General features: G+C 47.9%; 1 protein-coding gene across 6 annotated transcripts in view; it reads right to left on the reverse strand.

Annotated features, from left to right (window-relative positions):
* Nucleotides 1–939: 939 nt before the first annotated feature.
* The window catches only part of Pigl (phosphatidylinositol glycan anchor biosynthesis class L), a 61105-nt gene continuing 45596 nt past the window's right edge, over nt 940–16448 (reverse strand). The window contains exons 3-7 of one of the 6 annotated variants that reach the window (XM_041663854.1): nt 13541–13631; nt 9528–9595; nt 4493–4524; nt 2369–2479; nt 940–1766 (exon numbers count right to left, since the gene is read on the reverse strand). In XM_041663854.1, coding sequence (XP_041519788.1) covers nt 1429–1766; nt 2369–2479; nt 4493–4524; nt 9528–9595; nt 13541–13631 — 640 coding nt within the window. In that variant the 3' untranslated portion in view covers nt 940–1428. Of the gene's footprint in view, nt 1767–2368; nt 2503–2570; nt 2650–4492; nt 4525–9527; nt 9688–13540; nt 13632–16448 lie in introns of those variants that run through there. The other 5 variants (XM_041663856.1, XM_041663855.1, XM_041663859.1 and 2 more) reach the window with 5 other exon arrangements.

Consider the following 16448-nt stretch of genomic DNA (forward strand, 5'->3'; position numbering starts at 1 on the left):
GAACTGGCCTCTTCTTTTTTTTTTTTTTTTTTTTGGTTTTTCGAGACAGGGTTTCTCTGTGGTTTTGTTTTTTTTTTTTTTAAATATTTATTTATTATGTATACAATATTCTGTTTGTGTGTATGTCTCCAGGCCAGAAGAGGGCACCAGACCTCATTACAGATGGTTGTGAGCCACCATGTGGTTGCTGGGAATTGAACTCAGGACCCTTGGAAGAGCAGGCGATGCTCTTAACCACTGAGCCATCTCTCCAGCCCCTTCTCTGTGGCTTTGGAGCCTGTCCTGGAACTAGCTCTTGTAGACCAGGCTGGTCTCGAACTCACAGAAATCCGCCTGCCTCTGCCTCCTGAGTGCTGGGATTAAAGGCATGCGCCACCACCGCCCGGCCCTCTTCTTATTTTTTATTTTTTGTTTTTAATTATTTATTTTTATAGCTGCGTGGTGGTGGCATACACCTTTAATTCCAGCACTCAGGAGGCAGAGACAGACAGGCAAATCTCTGTGAGTTTGAGGCCAGCCTGGTCTACAGAGCTAGTTCCAGGACAACTAGGGCTGTTATACAGAGAAAGCCTGTCTCAAAAAAAAAATTATTATTTTGTGTTCATTGGCATTTTGCCTGCATATATGTCTATGTGAAGGTGTCTCTGAGTTCCATGTCAGGTTAGCCTACAAACCAGTTCCAGGACAGTCAAGGCCATACAGAAAAACCATCTTAGAAAACAAACAAAACAAAACCAAACAAAAAGTTCCTTCCTAAATTTTTACGTATTATTTATTTTTGAAGAGTCTTCTTTAACCTGGGTTGGTTTCAAACTTGCTATGTATCTGAGGATGACCTCGAATTTCTTTTTTTTTTAATATTTATTTATTTATTATGTATACAATATTTTGTCTGAGTGTATGTCTGCAGGCCAGAAGAGGGCACCAGACCTCATTCCAGATGGTTGTGAGCCACCATGTGATTGCCGGGAATTGAACTCAGGATCTTTGGAAGAGCAGGCAATGCTCTTAACCGCTGAGCCATCTCTCCAGCCCCCGACCTCGAATTTCTGATACTTCTGCCTCCACAGCCCAAATGTTGGCACACAGTTTATGCTATGCTGGAGGCCAAACCTAGGCAAGCACTCTACCAACCAAGTTACCATCCCCAACCTCTTAATTTACAATAGATAGCAAAATAAGTATGAACAGGTACAAAATCTCAGATGTCACTACCTGGAAGTATTGTAATTCTATGCATTTTTTTCAAGACAGGGTTTCTCTGTGTAGTTCCAGCTGTCCTGGAACTTGCTCTGTAGACCAGGCTGGCCTCGAACTCATAGAGCTCAGCTTATCTTTGTCTCCTAAGTGCTGTGATTAAAGGCATCTGCCATCACCTGGCTCTATGCATCTTTTTAACCTCTGAGATTTGAAAATATTTTTCATAGCTTATGCTATGTGTATATATTGTAAAATAAAATAAAAAGTTGAGTATTGCGTTGGTGTTGTTTTGGGTCTTGGTGGTTTTTTTCCCCTAAGGAGGAAGCAGGGTCTGTGTGACTCTTGTCCATAGGGTTTGTTCTCAGAGGCTGCTTTGCTGGGATCTCCCTGGGCTAAGGAGATAAGCCAGCCCCAAGCCAGGTCCAGGGACTTCTTGGTCTGATAAAGATCTGAAAACTCTTCTGGCTTCAGAGGAACTGCAGTGAGTTGATTCTCATGTATCTGGAGAAGAGGACGTAGAGGCGGCGGAACCAGACGAGCTGACTCTGGTGGCAGGACATGGCTTTCTGGAAGAATCAGAGGACACTTGCTCTGGCTCTTATTTTCAGACCTTTCCTTCTCACCAGATCAGGGCACACCAACCCGCAGTCCCCCACCCCCAGCTCTAATGATTCTCAGAGTCACCTGCCCCGCTGCTTTTTTTTTTTTTAAAAAAAGATTTATTTTATATGTATGGGTGTACATGTATATGTATCCCTTATGTATAGTACTCATGGAGGCCAGAAGAGGGTGAAGACACCCTGGAACTGGAGTTTCAGATGGTTGTAGGGTGCAGAAAACTGAACCCAGGTCCCCTGCAAGACCATCAGGTGTTCTTAACCACTGAGCCATCTCTCCAGCCATTTATTTATTTTACTGATGTTATTATTATGTATTTCTGAGTTTCCTAAAATGAGCGTGTTGCCATTTATTTATCTAAAGTCTTTATAATCAGAAAAAAGGCCCAAGTCATTGAAAATACATGCCTGTCAGGTGTAGCTGAAATCGTCTAGCAAGCAGGGTAGGCCTCGTCCCTGTGCAGGGGGCTTTGCCAGGTAGCAGGGCTTTATGGAGCCCAGGGACCTGAGGCTGGGTTCACAGTGCAGTATCCAGGAAGTACAATTCTTACCTTGGCCTGTGCCACTTCTTTGCTGGTGAGCATGAAGAGGGCATCCTGGGATGAGAGTAGAGACCAGGGCAGATCCAGGAGGTAGAGATACTTCCGGAGCACACTTACAGACTGCAGAGTGAGTACGGAACACCCTGGGCAAGGAAGGATGGCAGATGGGATCCCGCTGCTGCTCTCAGCCGGGCGTTTCCCTGAGCACCCTCCCTCTCTAGGTGGCTCAAGGCAGGCTGAGCAGTTGCTCTCCAGCTTGGGTGCCTGGTGGCACTTTGACCAGTATTCTCCTGTACGGGAAGAGTGACAGGGCCACAGAGCTCCCGCCCACTGTGTAACTGAAAGGAAGGGGCTGCCAGAGGGTGGAGGGAGGCTGATGGAGACAGGAATGTCTGAGTCAGGAAGCTGAAGACTCATTTCAGCTTTGCTCCAACACGAGGCGCTGGGTGTGGTGGCTTCCACCTGTCACCCCAGCACTTGGACGGCAGAGGCAGGGGGACTCCCATGAGTCAGAGGCAAACCTGGGTTTCATGATGCATTTGAGGTTAGCCTGGGCTTCAGAGTGAGACCCTGTCTCTGGAAAAACAAACAAACAAACAAACCCCAAAAAACCTGACGCATAAATTCTCTTAACTGCTCTGGATTTTAGCTTCCTAGCTGCTAAACTAATGTTGATAGTATAGGGCCTGCCCATCTTACATGGTGGACAGAAGACACAGCCTGGAAGGACAGCACACATCACTTAGGTCACTTTTGATCTCATGTCACCCTTGTAAGGCAGGACAGGCCAGAACTTGCTCAGAGAAGTAGCGTAGGACACCAGGCAGCAGATGGCCAGTGGGGTCCTATGCCTCCTGCACAGTGACTGGCCAGTGATGTCCTATGCCTCCTACATAGTGACTGGCCAGTGATGTCCTATGCCTCCTACATAGTGACTGGCCAATGGGGTCCTATGCCTCCTACATAGTGACTGGCCAATGGGGTTGTATGCCTCCCAGGCAGTGACTGGCCAGTGGGGTCCTAGGTTTCACAGGGAGGGGTTAGAAAGTGCACTATTGCAAGCTCATCAATCTACAGGAAACTTGTGAGTCACCTTTATAACCCTTAATTGAGTGGGTGATGGGAGGTGAGTTTGGACAGACTAACAGAATGTCAGCAGTGGAAAAGAGCTACCTTCCCTGGGAGGCAACTAGATAGGGTGCTTGGCAGTGGATACAGTCTGAACCCCACACAGACCTGACTGGTTCGGGGGGAGTGGCCCACCTTCCAACATGGCTGCTCTGTGTCTAGGTGTCCTTCAGTGCACAGCAATGCTGTTCTAGGACCCCCACAAACACTACAGTTATGGATGCTCAAGGCTCTCATATAGAATGATGGAGGACTTACACAGAACCTACCCACATTCTCTTGTATATGTTAAATCATCTCTAGGTTACTTATAATCCCTAATATAAGGCAAATGCCGTGGAAATAGTTGCTACATTGCATTGTCTAGGGACCGATGATGAAAAAAGAATCTTCATGTTCTGTACGGGTGCCCTTACCCCTGCATATTTAAACATTTGTGTGTGTGTGTGAGTGTGCACGTGCCTGTGCACGTGCTCATACCTGCCTGACTTTATGTGCACCACATTTGTGCACAGGGTGTCTGATGTCCCTGGAACTGGAGTTATAGGTTGTTGTAATCCGCCTGATATGGGTGCAGGGAACTGAACCCAGGCCTTTTGTGAGAGCAGTAAGTGCTCTTAACTGGGGAGCCATGTCTCCAGCATCCCCTTGAATAATTTTGATCCCAGGCTGTGAAATCCATGGATACATAGATCCATGGATTTCACATGGGCTGACAATATTTGCAAATCTCCCTGGTAAATTTCTTTTTTTTTAAATATTTATTTATTTACATATTATGTATACAGTGTTCTGTCTGCGTGTATGTCTGCAGGCCAGAAGAGGGCACCAGATCTCATTACAGATGGTTGTGAGCCACCATGTGGTTGCTGGGAATTGAACTCAGGACCTTTGGAAGAGCAGGCAATGCTCTTAACCACTGAGCCATCTCTCCAGCCCCCCTGGTAAATTTCTTAAAGGGATAGTAACCATTGTCTATTTGCAATAAAACCAGGCCCTCCTTACCTGTAGGCAGCTTCCCTTCCAAGCGCAGGGCCCTGGAGGATGGAAAGGACAAACATTAGAGAGGGAATGAGTCACTTAACTCTTCTGTGTTAACAGGAAGGACCTTCAGAGCAAGGCCTGTGCGTCCCAGGCCCAACCAAATGCACAGCTTCCCCATGGTTTCTACTGCATGAACCAGCATCTAAATATATGGGATTCTACACCTTTGGCTATTGCTGAGGGGAGCAGAGCAGGCATTTCATCCCCACTCAGCTTGATCGAGAAGCTGGTGCACGGCTTACGGAACAGTCTGGCCAAGTGTTCCCTGTTAGAGTAAATAGGTAACTATTTTTAAACTTTGAGTTAGCTGGCCTTGGTGGTACACGCCTTTAATCCCAGCACTCAGGAGGCAGAGGCAGATAGATCTCTGAGTTTAAGACCAGTCTGGTCTACATAATGAGTTCCAGGACAGTCAGGGCTATGCAGAGAAATGTTGTCTCGAAAAAACAAAAAAATACAAAACAAAAAAGAAATTATACACTTTGGAGGCAGAGGCAGGCATATTTCTGTGAGTTCGAAGCCAGCCTGGTCTACAGAGTGAGTTTCGGGACAGCCAGAGCTATCACAGAAAAAAATCCTGTCTTGAGAAACCAAAACAACATATATATTGTGAGTCTAATGAAAGAATGTTTGAACATGTTAATTTTGTTTCATATTTTCTTTCTCCTTTTGACCCCCCTCACTCCCACTGTCTCACAATGAAAGCTGCTCTGAGCTCACTGCTCTAAGAAGGGGTACGGTAAATTCAACACCAGTAATTGCTGGATTGCTTCCTGGCTTTGTGATCAGAGGACAGGGGATACAGGAGAAGTGGGTAGACCCAGACAACCAGACACACAGACACACACGAATAGGGGCTCAGGGGCAGGGGTCAAAGTGAAGGAGTCAAGAGAGAGTTAGTTGGTAAATGCATGGGAACCCTAAGAATCAGAAAAGCTGAAAGAGGTTTCTGGAATCCTGGGAGACATCTTGTCCTGCACTCTGGACAGAGCCAGTCTGACTTTGAGGCAGATGCACTGGTCCAGAGGTGAGAACTGGAGGCCCACACCACATAATCACACTCACAGCCCTCGTGACCCTTGGAGAACCTTACTGAGCATGGCTGGGAAGAGAGCCCTGGGCACCAGGACACGGAGGGGCCTTGGGTAGGAAGAAAGGCAGGAAGAGACTGGGAGATGATCAGGGAGACCAGGGGTGGGAACAGTGTCAGCAAGTCAGAGCAGCATTTTGATGAGTGACAGGGTCAGATGCCACACAAGGGTACAGGTGAGGACGAAGGTGAGTCTGGTGGACTCAGCAGACAGGAGGAGGATGTGGAGAAAACTTTCAGTAGCTGGTCAGCGTGCCCATGCATTGCTTTCTCTGAAGTGTGGGCTCACATGAGTACAGAGAGGACTCATGAACTCTTAGAGCCCACGACACTCCAGCGTCTGAAGAAATACCAGCCGTGGCAGCCTGTTGGCAGAAAGCTGTGCCCTTGATTGCCCTGCCCTGGATGATTCCTCCCCGGTCTCCCACAGGGTTGACTAGTGTCCTAGTTGGCTCTCTGTTGCTGTGATAAATACCAAGACCAAAAGCGACTCTGGGGGGTTTTCATCTGAAAACTCCCAGATCACTGTCTATCACAGGGAAGTCAGGTCAAGAATTCAAACAGGAACCTGGAGGCAGGAACTGAAGCAGAGGCCATGGAGAAGGCTTCTATCTTTGGCTTGCTGGGCCTGCTTTCTTGTACACCCAGGACCACCTACCATGGGGGACACCTCCCACAGTGGGCTGGGCCCCTCTACATCAATCATCAATCAAGAAAATGCCCCACAGGCTTTCCTTCAGGCCAATTTGATGGAGGCCTTTTCTTAATTGACATTCCCTCTTCCCAGATGACCTGGCTGTGTCAAGCTGACAAAAACCAGGCATCACAAGCAGGGATGGAACTATCCAAGTCCCCTCAAGTGCCTTGCCTGCTGTCTGCTGAGGTGCTCTTGGTTTGTTTATAGCAAGCTTGAGCTGACCATTTTCCTGGTGAATACTTGGGCACAAATTTATAAGGCTCTGTGTGGACCTGGAATGAAGTGGAGCCCCTGCTTCTACCTGCCATTGGCTGGCTTTCCAGCAGGCCAGTCTTTAGAATAACAAATTTGGCTAAACGTCCATTCCTGGAATACACACTTTTTTGTGTATCTTCACCCAAAAAATTGCATCGTCTACTGAAACCTGTGGTGTGACTTTCTTAACTATGAATGAACCGAATGCAACTGTTAACACATAGCTGTACCTGTGGCCTCTGCTGGTCCAGGAAATGAATGGTTTTTACAAGAGGGGAGAGAAGTGTGGTGTCATCATCCCACAAAAGAATCAGGGTTAACTGGGAAGAAGATACAAGAGTACTAATTTCTAGCACCTTCCAAATGTTGTAGGAGCTGCGGGCCGCTTCCCTGCTGCCCCAGCTCCTGGCCGCCAGCTAGCTTATGCCCGAAATAATTACACGGAAACTATTCATTTAAACACTGCCTGGCCCATTAGTTTCAGCCTCTTAACCCATTTCTAATAATCTATGTAGCACCACGAGGTGCGCTTACCAGGAAAGATTCAGCATGTCTGACCTGGTGGCTGGCTGCATCGCATCTGCCCTGGAGAGAGCTGCATGGCATCTGAGCTCACTTCCTCTTCCTCCCAGCATTCTGTTCTGTTTACTCCGCCTATCTAAATTTTAACCTATCAGGGCCAAGGCAGTTTCTTTATTTAACCAGTGACCTTCCTCCATCATCCAAAGTTGCATACAATTAAAGACAAGGCTGGGGAGCCATCAAGCTGGGTTTGCCTTCATGTGAACCTAATGGAAGCAGCCAATGGAGGCACCTAATGGGAGAGAGAACCAGGATGCCTGAGTGCTAGGCTTGTCTCTGCTAATGTTGAGTCTTGTGATGGGCATACCTCTTCACTGCCTGTCAAATGAGAGGGTTGCACTCAGTGACCAGTGAGGTCATTTCCAACTTCAGAACGTTGACAGCTTCAGTCTGCGCATGGTGAACATGTTTAGAAGAAGAGAAAGTAAGCCTTTCCAGTGCCCCTTTCTTTCCTCGGCAGCTAGGACAGAACCTGCACTCTGCAGAAGTATTCTCTGGAGGAGAGGGAACACAGTCTGTTTGTTTGACCCTAAGTCATGCACCATTTTTGAGGCTCCATTTTGGTTTCACTGATAAGATGAGATAGTCTTGCTTGTGGCCTAAAATGCCTGATGCAGAGACCTTCCTGCCAGTCTCCCGAATGCCAGGCTAACAGGCAACAATTGGGATGTCATATTACCCAGGTATGTTATTGTTCTCCCAAAGCCTGGGAACAGCTTAGAAGAAACCTAACAGAACATCAGCGAGGGGAGGGGTGAAGATGGGTTAAACTGGGTGCTGGTCCACAGGCCTCACTCCTGGACTCTCCTTCATTCCTTTTGAGGCTGAGGATTTGGCCTGTCAGGTTTCTGTAGCCACAGTAAAGATGGAAATAGAGTCAGTTACCCCATTTGGAGTATCCATGGGATAAAATAGAATTCAACTGTTAAAGTGGACAGGTACACACCTGTAATCCCAGCATCAAGAGGCAGAGGTCTGAGGCTCACTGTAAGTTTGAGCCCAACCTGGTTTACATAGTGAGTTCTAGACAAGATAGGACTCGTCTAGACCAGCCAGGATGAGATAGCAAGACCCTGTCTCAAAAACAAAACCAACCAACCAACAAACAAAAATATAAAAACCCTCCACTCCTCCCTAAGGGCCTATAGGTGGTTAATGACTGCTGCACACACGCATGCCACACGCACACGCACGCATCACACACACGCATGCCACACACACGCATGCCACACACACGCATGCCACACACACGCATGCCACACACACGCACGCATGCCACACACGCATGCCACACACGCATGCCACACACACGCATGCCACACATGCACATGCCACACACACGCATGCCACACACACGCATGCCACACACACGCATGCCACACACACGCATGCCACACACACGCATGCCACACACACGCATGCCACACACACGCACACATGCCACACATACCACACGCACGCACGCATGCCACACACACGCATGCCACACGCACGCATGCCACACACACGCATGCCACACACACGCACGCATGCCACACACACGCACAGGAAGGAAGGACAGTCAGTCTCTTACCCTAGGGAAGGGGAGGAGAGAGGAATGGAGAATGACTATGATCAAAACACATCATATACATGTCTAAGGATTATGAAAAACCCACTACCATCTATATTTAATATAGGCCAATAAAAACTTTCTCTTTTTGTCTTGTTTTCTCATGACAGAGTTTCTTTGTGTAGCCCTGGGTGACACTATTTTAAATTAGGCTGGCCTCAATCTCACAGAGATCCCCCTGCCTCTGTCTCCTAGTGCTGGGATTAAAGGCGTGTGCCACCACCTCCTGGCTTGGCCAATAAAAACTTTTAAAAACACAGTATGTCTACTACACTCAATAAATAAAGGCTGAAAAATAAAAAAAACCCTGAAAAATAAAAAACTTAGGAGACAGTCATTCCCCACCCCTACAAAGACTTGCAGGAGTTCTCATAAAGAGGATGTGGGGCTGGAGAGGGGGCTTAGTGGCTTAGAGCACTGTTTAGGGGACCCAGGTTCAATTCCCAGCACCCACACAAAGGCCCACAACCACCTGTAACTATTCTGTGGGGATCTGAGCCATCTTCTGGCCTCTGTGGGCACTGCATGCACGTGGTACACTGGTACACAGACATACATGAAAGCAGAACACCCATACATGTTTTAAAGAAAAAATGTGGTGGGGTGGGTAGGTGGTGAGCACCAGGGCAGCGCTGACTGCATGGTGACAAAAGAGAAAGTATCCCGGGGCTCGGACGACAGGCAGGAAGGTGTTTTAGTGCCTGGGACCCTGGAGCACATGGGGAGACCCTTTCCACTCCCGTCACCCAGAGAAGCATACCTCACGGCTTTGTACAAAGCCACATGATTGCTGTGACCACTGACTCCTTCTGCATCAAAAGTCACCACCTGTAGGGACAGACCCGGGGAGGAAGGGCTCACTCAGAGCTGCGGAATGGCTTCTCCACTGCCTCAGCTTCAAAGTGGACTTCACCATTCCTCTGGGGAAGGAAAGAGCAGAGCCTGAAACTTTTCAAATTCTGAGCAGCCGGGGTCGCCCCTGAGCGGATGGACCTGTGTGTGGTGACGGTCAGTGTGTGCTTCACTCTCGTTCCGGGATGTAGAAAGAGCAGAGCGGGAGTCGTCTCATGACAGAAACTTGTGTGTGTGCAAGATGTGTGCAAGAATGTGCCCTTGGAGACCAGAGAGGAACCGCAGATGTTATTCCCCCGGAGATCCCTGCCTTGTTTTTGAGATAGTGTCCTTCACCTACCTGGAATTTGCTGCCCAGGCTAGCCTGGCAGGCCTGGGAGTACCAGGGATCTGTCTGCCTCTATTTCCCCAGCGTTGGGATCATAAACACACAGCACCATGCCTGGCTTTTGTTTGTTAGTTTCCAACATGGGCTCTAGAGATCAAACTTGAATTCTCACGCTTGCAAGGCAAGTCTTTACCGACTGAGATGACCAAGGCTAGGATACCTTCGCTGAGGGCTGGGGATGTGGCTTAGCTGGCGGAACTTGCCTAGCACACGTGAAACCCAGAGTTTGTTCCTTAGCACTGCATAAGCTTGATGTGGTGGTGCATGCGTGTGATCCCAGATCCTGGGAGAGAGAGGCATGAGGGTCAGAAGTGTAGGGCCATCCTTGATCTACAGGAAGTTTGAGGCCAGCCTGGGATACACGAGAACTTGTCTCAGCAGATGTTTGTTTCTTGGCCTGGCCACTTGCTAGCATGTTCATTTCCTTAGCTGACTGCTGCGTAGGATTTGTTCAGGTGGATGTGGCCTGATTCACGGGTGTCCTTTCCTCATGCCACCCCACAAGTACAGCGTCCTGGAGTCAAGTCACAGGAGACTAGCTCAGGCTGCCTCTCGCTCCATTTGTACAGATATCTTCAGTGTGCCTCACAGAAGCAGTATAAGAAAATGAGGGCTCAGGAAAAGACTAGGGATGGTTGGTTAGAGTGTCGGAACGAGAAGGGCTGTCCCCAAGGACGGAAAGTGTCCTCATACACATGAAGGGGTTAGAACTGAATTGGGTAGTCTGGGGAAGATTCACTCTTGCTCCATTTATTTTGTGATTATGATTTTTTTTTTGTGAGATGTCTCATGTACCCCAGCTTTGCCTTGAACTCTCTATGTAGCTGAGGCTAGCCTTAAATTCCTGGTTTCCCTGCCTCTACCTCCCAGGTGATGGGATTACAGACCTGTACCAATACACCAGGCTTGGTCTTTCTCTTTTTTTTTTTTTTTTGGTTTTTCGAGACAGGGTTTCTCTGTGGCTTTGGAGCCTGTCCTGGAACTAGCTCTGTAGACCAGGCTGGTCTCGAACTCACAGAGATCCGCCTGCCTCTGCCTCCCGAGTGCTGGGATTAAAGGCGTGCGCCACCAACGCCCGGCTTGGTCTTTCTCTTTACACAGGAATGAGAGCACCATGGAGTGTCAGTGCCAATTCAGGGCATGGCCTACGCAGTCTCATGATGACAAGGAGAAGGGCTTTAAGGCCAGGATAAATGTTCCCCTTTGTTAAAACTAAGAAGCAGTTTTTCCTTCTTTCTTGGTTATTGCATTACTGGGATTCAAACCCAGGGGACTTGTGTATAACTAGGCAAGCCCTCAGCCACTGGGCTAGACCCCCAGCCCTGAAACTCAGGAGCTTTCTGGCATAGTCCTCCTCCCATTCACTGGTCTCAAATCATAATTAGTGCCCCTGGAGGCGGGCGCTCTGTTCAGGAATTTTTCTAGGGCCAGGCATCAGAACTGGGTTTTATTATTAAAAGAACACATTTACGTTTCTTCCTAACCAGCAGCAGATCCTGAGACTGTCACCAATCAGTGTGAAGCTTAGGACCCATTAAAAGTCATTCCTAGGATGAGCCCAGCTCGTGCCTTTACTCCCAACACTCGGGAGGCAAGCGGATTTCTGTGAGTTCAAGCCCCGCCTGATCTACAAGAGCTAGTTCCAGGACAGGCTCCAAAGTTACAGAGAAACCTTGTCTTGAAAAAAAAAAAGGCATCCCTAGTATGGTAATAATACTGGGCCCTCCCATCTTGTGTGAATGAGGCCGTGGAGTATGGCTGCTCTGTAGATTTGCTCTGCTACCCATGTCCTGTTTCCCTGGAACCTGAGTTATTACTTCATGTAGCAAAGGGATTTTGCCAATGTGATTAAGAATTTCAAGATGGAGAGGTTATTCCGGATGGGTTGGTGGGCTCAATGCAAACCATGGAGGACATTAAAAGGGAGCACAAGAGGGTCAGAGGCAAAGGCCATGTGACGAGAAGAAGGTGACACAATCTCTTTGAAGATGGAGGAAGAAGAAAGAAATGGGCTGTGTTGCTCATGCCTGTAATCCTGCAGTCTGCTCAGAGTAACTCAGCCCCTACATGAAGACAAATCCTCTTCTCCCATGCTCAGGACATACGGGGCAGATCAAGGAAGGCTGTGACTTCTAAGTCTGGAATGGTGAATTTCCCTTACAAAGGGAGGGAGTGGTAATGGCCAACACTTCTGACACACTATGATGAGGACCAGGGTTGGGGGTGGTCCCTGGAGAGCCACTACCGTAAGAAAGCAGGGTACAGAGGCAAAAAGATGGCTTAGTGGCTAACAGTTCTTACTGCTCGCTCTCCCAGGAGACCCCAGCAACCACCCGTAACTCTAGTTCCAGGGGACCCAACACCCTTTTCTGGCTTCTATGGGCTCCTGTAGATACATGGTACACATATACTCATATAGGTTCATATGTACATATGACAAAAAGAAAAAAGTCCTTAAAAAAGACTAATGTGTTAATTCACTCAGTGAACTTCAGTCATTGACTGAAAGCCCAATAAGCTTCTTAACCAGCAGGCTCTAGCTTCTAACAAAACTCAGTCAAATGAGAGGGCTCTGAATAGCAAAGCTTTGCCATTAACCTATGAAGAATCACTATTTGGGGATTGGGAAAGTAAACCTTGGTAACTTTCAAGTGGACTGCTTCGGCCAGGTGTGGTGTGCACATCTTTAATCCCGGCACTTGGGAGGCGGAAGCAGGAGGATTTCTATGTGTTTTGGGCCAGAACTGACTGTTGCAGAACCCTAACCTGCTAACCCTATGCGAATGTGAATCTCTGCTGCTGCTCTAAAATGGTGATTTTCCTTATAAAGTGAATATGAACTTAGCCTCATTTTTTTTAAAGAAATGAAGGTTAACTGGACATGATGTTGCAAGCCTTTAATCCTAGCAAAAGTCAGAGACAAAAGCAGGTTGATCTATGTGAGTTTCAAGGGTGCCTGTGAGAACCTGTTTCAAACAAGCAAACAAAAGAAATGGAGGCTTAAACCTCATAGCCACAGAACTGGGAATATAGCTTTTTGACAGATCTAGGGCCTGTTATGCCCAAAGCTCTGGGTGAGATCCTTAGACCTCCCCCGCCCTCATTGCCCCTATATGTCTCTGGAAGCCACCTGGATCATTAAGAATTTTAACATTCATAACACTTATCCTCAAAGTGAGAATCATCCCGTAGCGCTGAAACCACTGGGTAGGAGACGTTCTGGGTCAGTGAAAGTCTCTTGCGGGTTCCTGAGGTTCTGAATTCGCAGGAGGCATGAGAAAGGTGGGGGAGCAGGACATGATTAGAAAATGCTCTCAGCCTGAGGGCTGAGAACTTGCTCACTTGATCATGCACAAGATCAAGTTCAAAGGTAATTGGAAGGCATGTTTGCTCCTCAGTGGATTTAGCAGATAGCCCTTTGAGGTGGGCTTGGAGCAGGGCTGGGAGTGGGAGGCAGCCACAGACGAGTAGCAGAAGCTAGTCCGTGTGACAGGATGGGGCCCTGGGCTTTGCCCAGTGTGGCATTGCCTTACCAGGCTGATGTCATTGACCTCTATGTGTTGGAGGACGGTGTTGGCCACACTCTCTGTGTCCCACTGCACTCCTGGGTCATCTGGAAACTCGCTGAAAGAGAGAAGCGCACTTGAGGGTGGAAATAACCTTCATCTTTTTTAAAATTTAAATAACATTGGTTTCATTTATTTTATACCCTGATTACAGTTTCCCCTTCCTCCTCTCCTCCTTGTCCTCCCCCTCATCTATCCCCTTCCCCTCCTACTCCATTCCAGAGAGGGACTGGCTTGGTTTTTTTTTGAGACAAGGTTTCTCTGTGTAGCCCTGACTGTCCTGGAACTTTCTGTGTAGACCAGGTTGGCCTCCTGAGTTCTGGGATTAAAGGCATGCGCCGCCACCACCACCACTGCCACCACCACCGCTGGGCAGGAATAATCTTGAGACCCAGTGGGTGTGTGCTCAGATTTGTAAGGAATTATAGCAGCAATGGGGAGCTCCCACCCTTCACTGCTTAGGTTTCAGCTAATAAGGTTTACAAACACAAAGCTGCCAGAAATCCACGCCCATCAGACACAGCACACACAGTTCTCTTTGCTCCCAGCCAGGCAGGCCGCCTCCACGACCTTCCTGTGGTGAGGGTCAATGACTGACCTTAAAATTCTGGGCCAAGAGTCAGAAGGGTTTCCAGCAGGAAAATGACAGGAGTCTCGTCACTAAGTAATGTCATTATTTTCTTTGACTCATTGGCAACCTCTACCCCACATTCCAGCCTTCTAGAGATAGCCTAGTTCCAACAGCTCATTTGGGATGTCCCTGCAGTGAGCGTGGCAAACAGCCTAGTGAACAGAGGCTGGGCTTAGAGAAGGAAGGAACATGGGTACAAAATCCAGCCTTGCTCCCTGGAGGTCCATGCCACAGCACGGTTCTGAAGCTCAGAGGACCATCTTCAGGAGTCATCTCTCCATTCATCTTTATGTGAGCTCTGGGATGGAGCCTGGACCATTAGGCTTGGGGACAAGTGTCTTTCCCCGCTGTCATCCCACCGGCTGGAGACCACAAGTCTTAGAAGACTGGGTGATCAGAACTGAGCCACTGAGATCCCATTTCCTCCTTCAGGACTCTGTCAAGTTCCTGAGATTCCTGATGATCTTTAAGATTTTTTTCCCATTTAATTAAATGATTATTCAATGAAAGGATGTATAAAAACTTACAAATCTGAGAACTCAACTCTACATATAAGAGGATGATGGGATATTCAGTTTCTAACACACAGACGGTATAACTCCACACTATCCCCACCCCTCACCCCTTAGTCCTCGTTTCTGGCTCCTGTTGCATCCTATGAGACCATTTTATTATTGGCCCAAGGGAAGATTAATGGACAACTTTTAATGCTGTTAGAACAGTGGGGAAATTTTCAGGTGTGAACAAAAATTGGAGGATACACATCAAAATCAATTTGTTTCTTTTTCCTCCAAGAAGAAATTAGATTATTATTATTATTATTATTTTGTCATCCTGATTTCTCTGTCATTTTTGAGGCTTTGGTAGATGTCACCAGTGAACTATGGGCATTGCATTAAAAAAAAAAACAAGCCGGACGATGGTGGCACACGCCTTTAATCCCAGCACTTGGGAGGCAGAGGCAGGCGGATCTCTGTGAGTTCGAGACCAGCCTGGTCTACAGAGCTAGTTCCAGGACAGGCTCCAAAGCCACAGAGAAACCCTGTCTCGAAAAAACCAAAAAAAAAAAAAAAAAACCCAAGGTCTCTCTATGTAGCCCAGGCTGGCCTCAAACCCCCAATTCCCCTGCCTTCACTCCCCACCCCTCCCCCTAGTGCTGTGGTTCTAGATGGGCACCACCAAGCCAGGCAGCATCCCCTTTTCCACCCATTACAGTCACCCTTCCCGTTGAGATGCATCTTTCCACAGCCTTGCAGCGCACACACCGAAGCAAAACAAAGCAGGAAACCATTCCCGTTATTGCTTCGAAGTGTATTCCTTATCTCTCTGGTCTCCTAGAGAGAACTGTGTCCTTGTTAGGAATGAGGCTGTTTGACTTCAGGCAAGTGTCACGAGTGACTGCTGATTTCAAGAAAGGCCCAGCAGACACAAATGCTTTCTCTAAAATTCCGGCTTCGCCTTGCTCCAGTCTGTCTGAGATGGAGCTCTAACACGGCCAGCCTTCCTAGGAGCATGAAGACAATGAAGTCAGGAAGAGTACCTTCAGCTTCGCCGCTCCCGGAACCTCTCTTCAAACAGAATGTCCACTCTGGGCCTCTTGTTAACTTACTATTCCTCCCTGCTCTTTTCTGGTTCTTTTTCTAGCATATTCCACCTAGCACAGGCCCACTTTCAATGCTGCTTCCTCCACTGAGTCTTCCAGAAGGGGCTTGAGGCCATAAAGTTCAGTGGGTATAGTCCCCTATACTACTTACACTTTTTAAAAAAGTAAATTTCTTACCTTACTGGGGGTGCACACATATACACCATGGGTGATGTGTATGCGTGTGTGTGTGTGTGTGTGTGTGTGTGTGAGAGAGAGAGAGAGAGAGAGAGAGAGAGAGAGAGAGAGGAGACAGCTTTCAGGAATTAGATCTTTCCTTCCACCATGTGGGCCCCTGGGTCTCAAGTCATCAGGGTTAGCAGCAAGTACCTTTACCGCTGAGCCCTGCCTTGATTTTTGATACCAGCTGCAAGTTCAGAAATTTCCCTAAACCATCAATAATGCACTAAAAATACACATGCTACGTGCTGACAATTGTTTCATGCATATTGAGAAACAGTATAGGTTAAAGTCAGTCAAAGGAAGAGATGCCTAAGGCAGAGTCCAGGAAGTTTCTAGCTGCAGAGGTCACCTTGTGCTCCCCATGGAGGTGTGACATTGACCCAGATGGGGCGTGGCGGGACACAGGGAGCAGTGTCAAC

This window comes from Microtus oregoni, unplaced genomic scaffold, assembly GCF_018167655.1.
Source record: "Microtus oregoni isolate MIOR12 unplaced genomic scaffold, Mior012 000015F_ref0000493, whole genome shotgun sequence".
Taxonomy (NCBI): Eukaryota; Metazoa; Chordata; class Mammalia; order Rodentia; family Cricetidae; genus Microtus; species Microtus oregoni.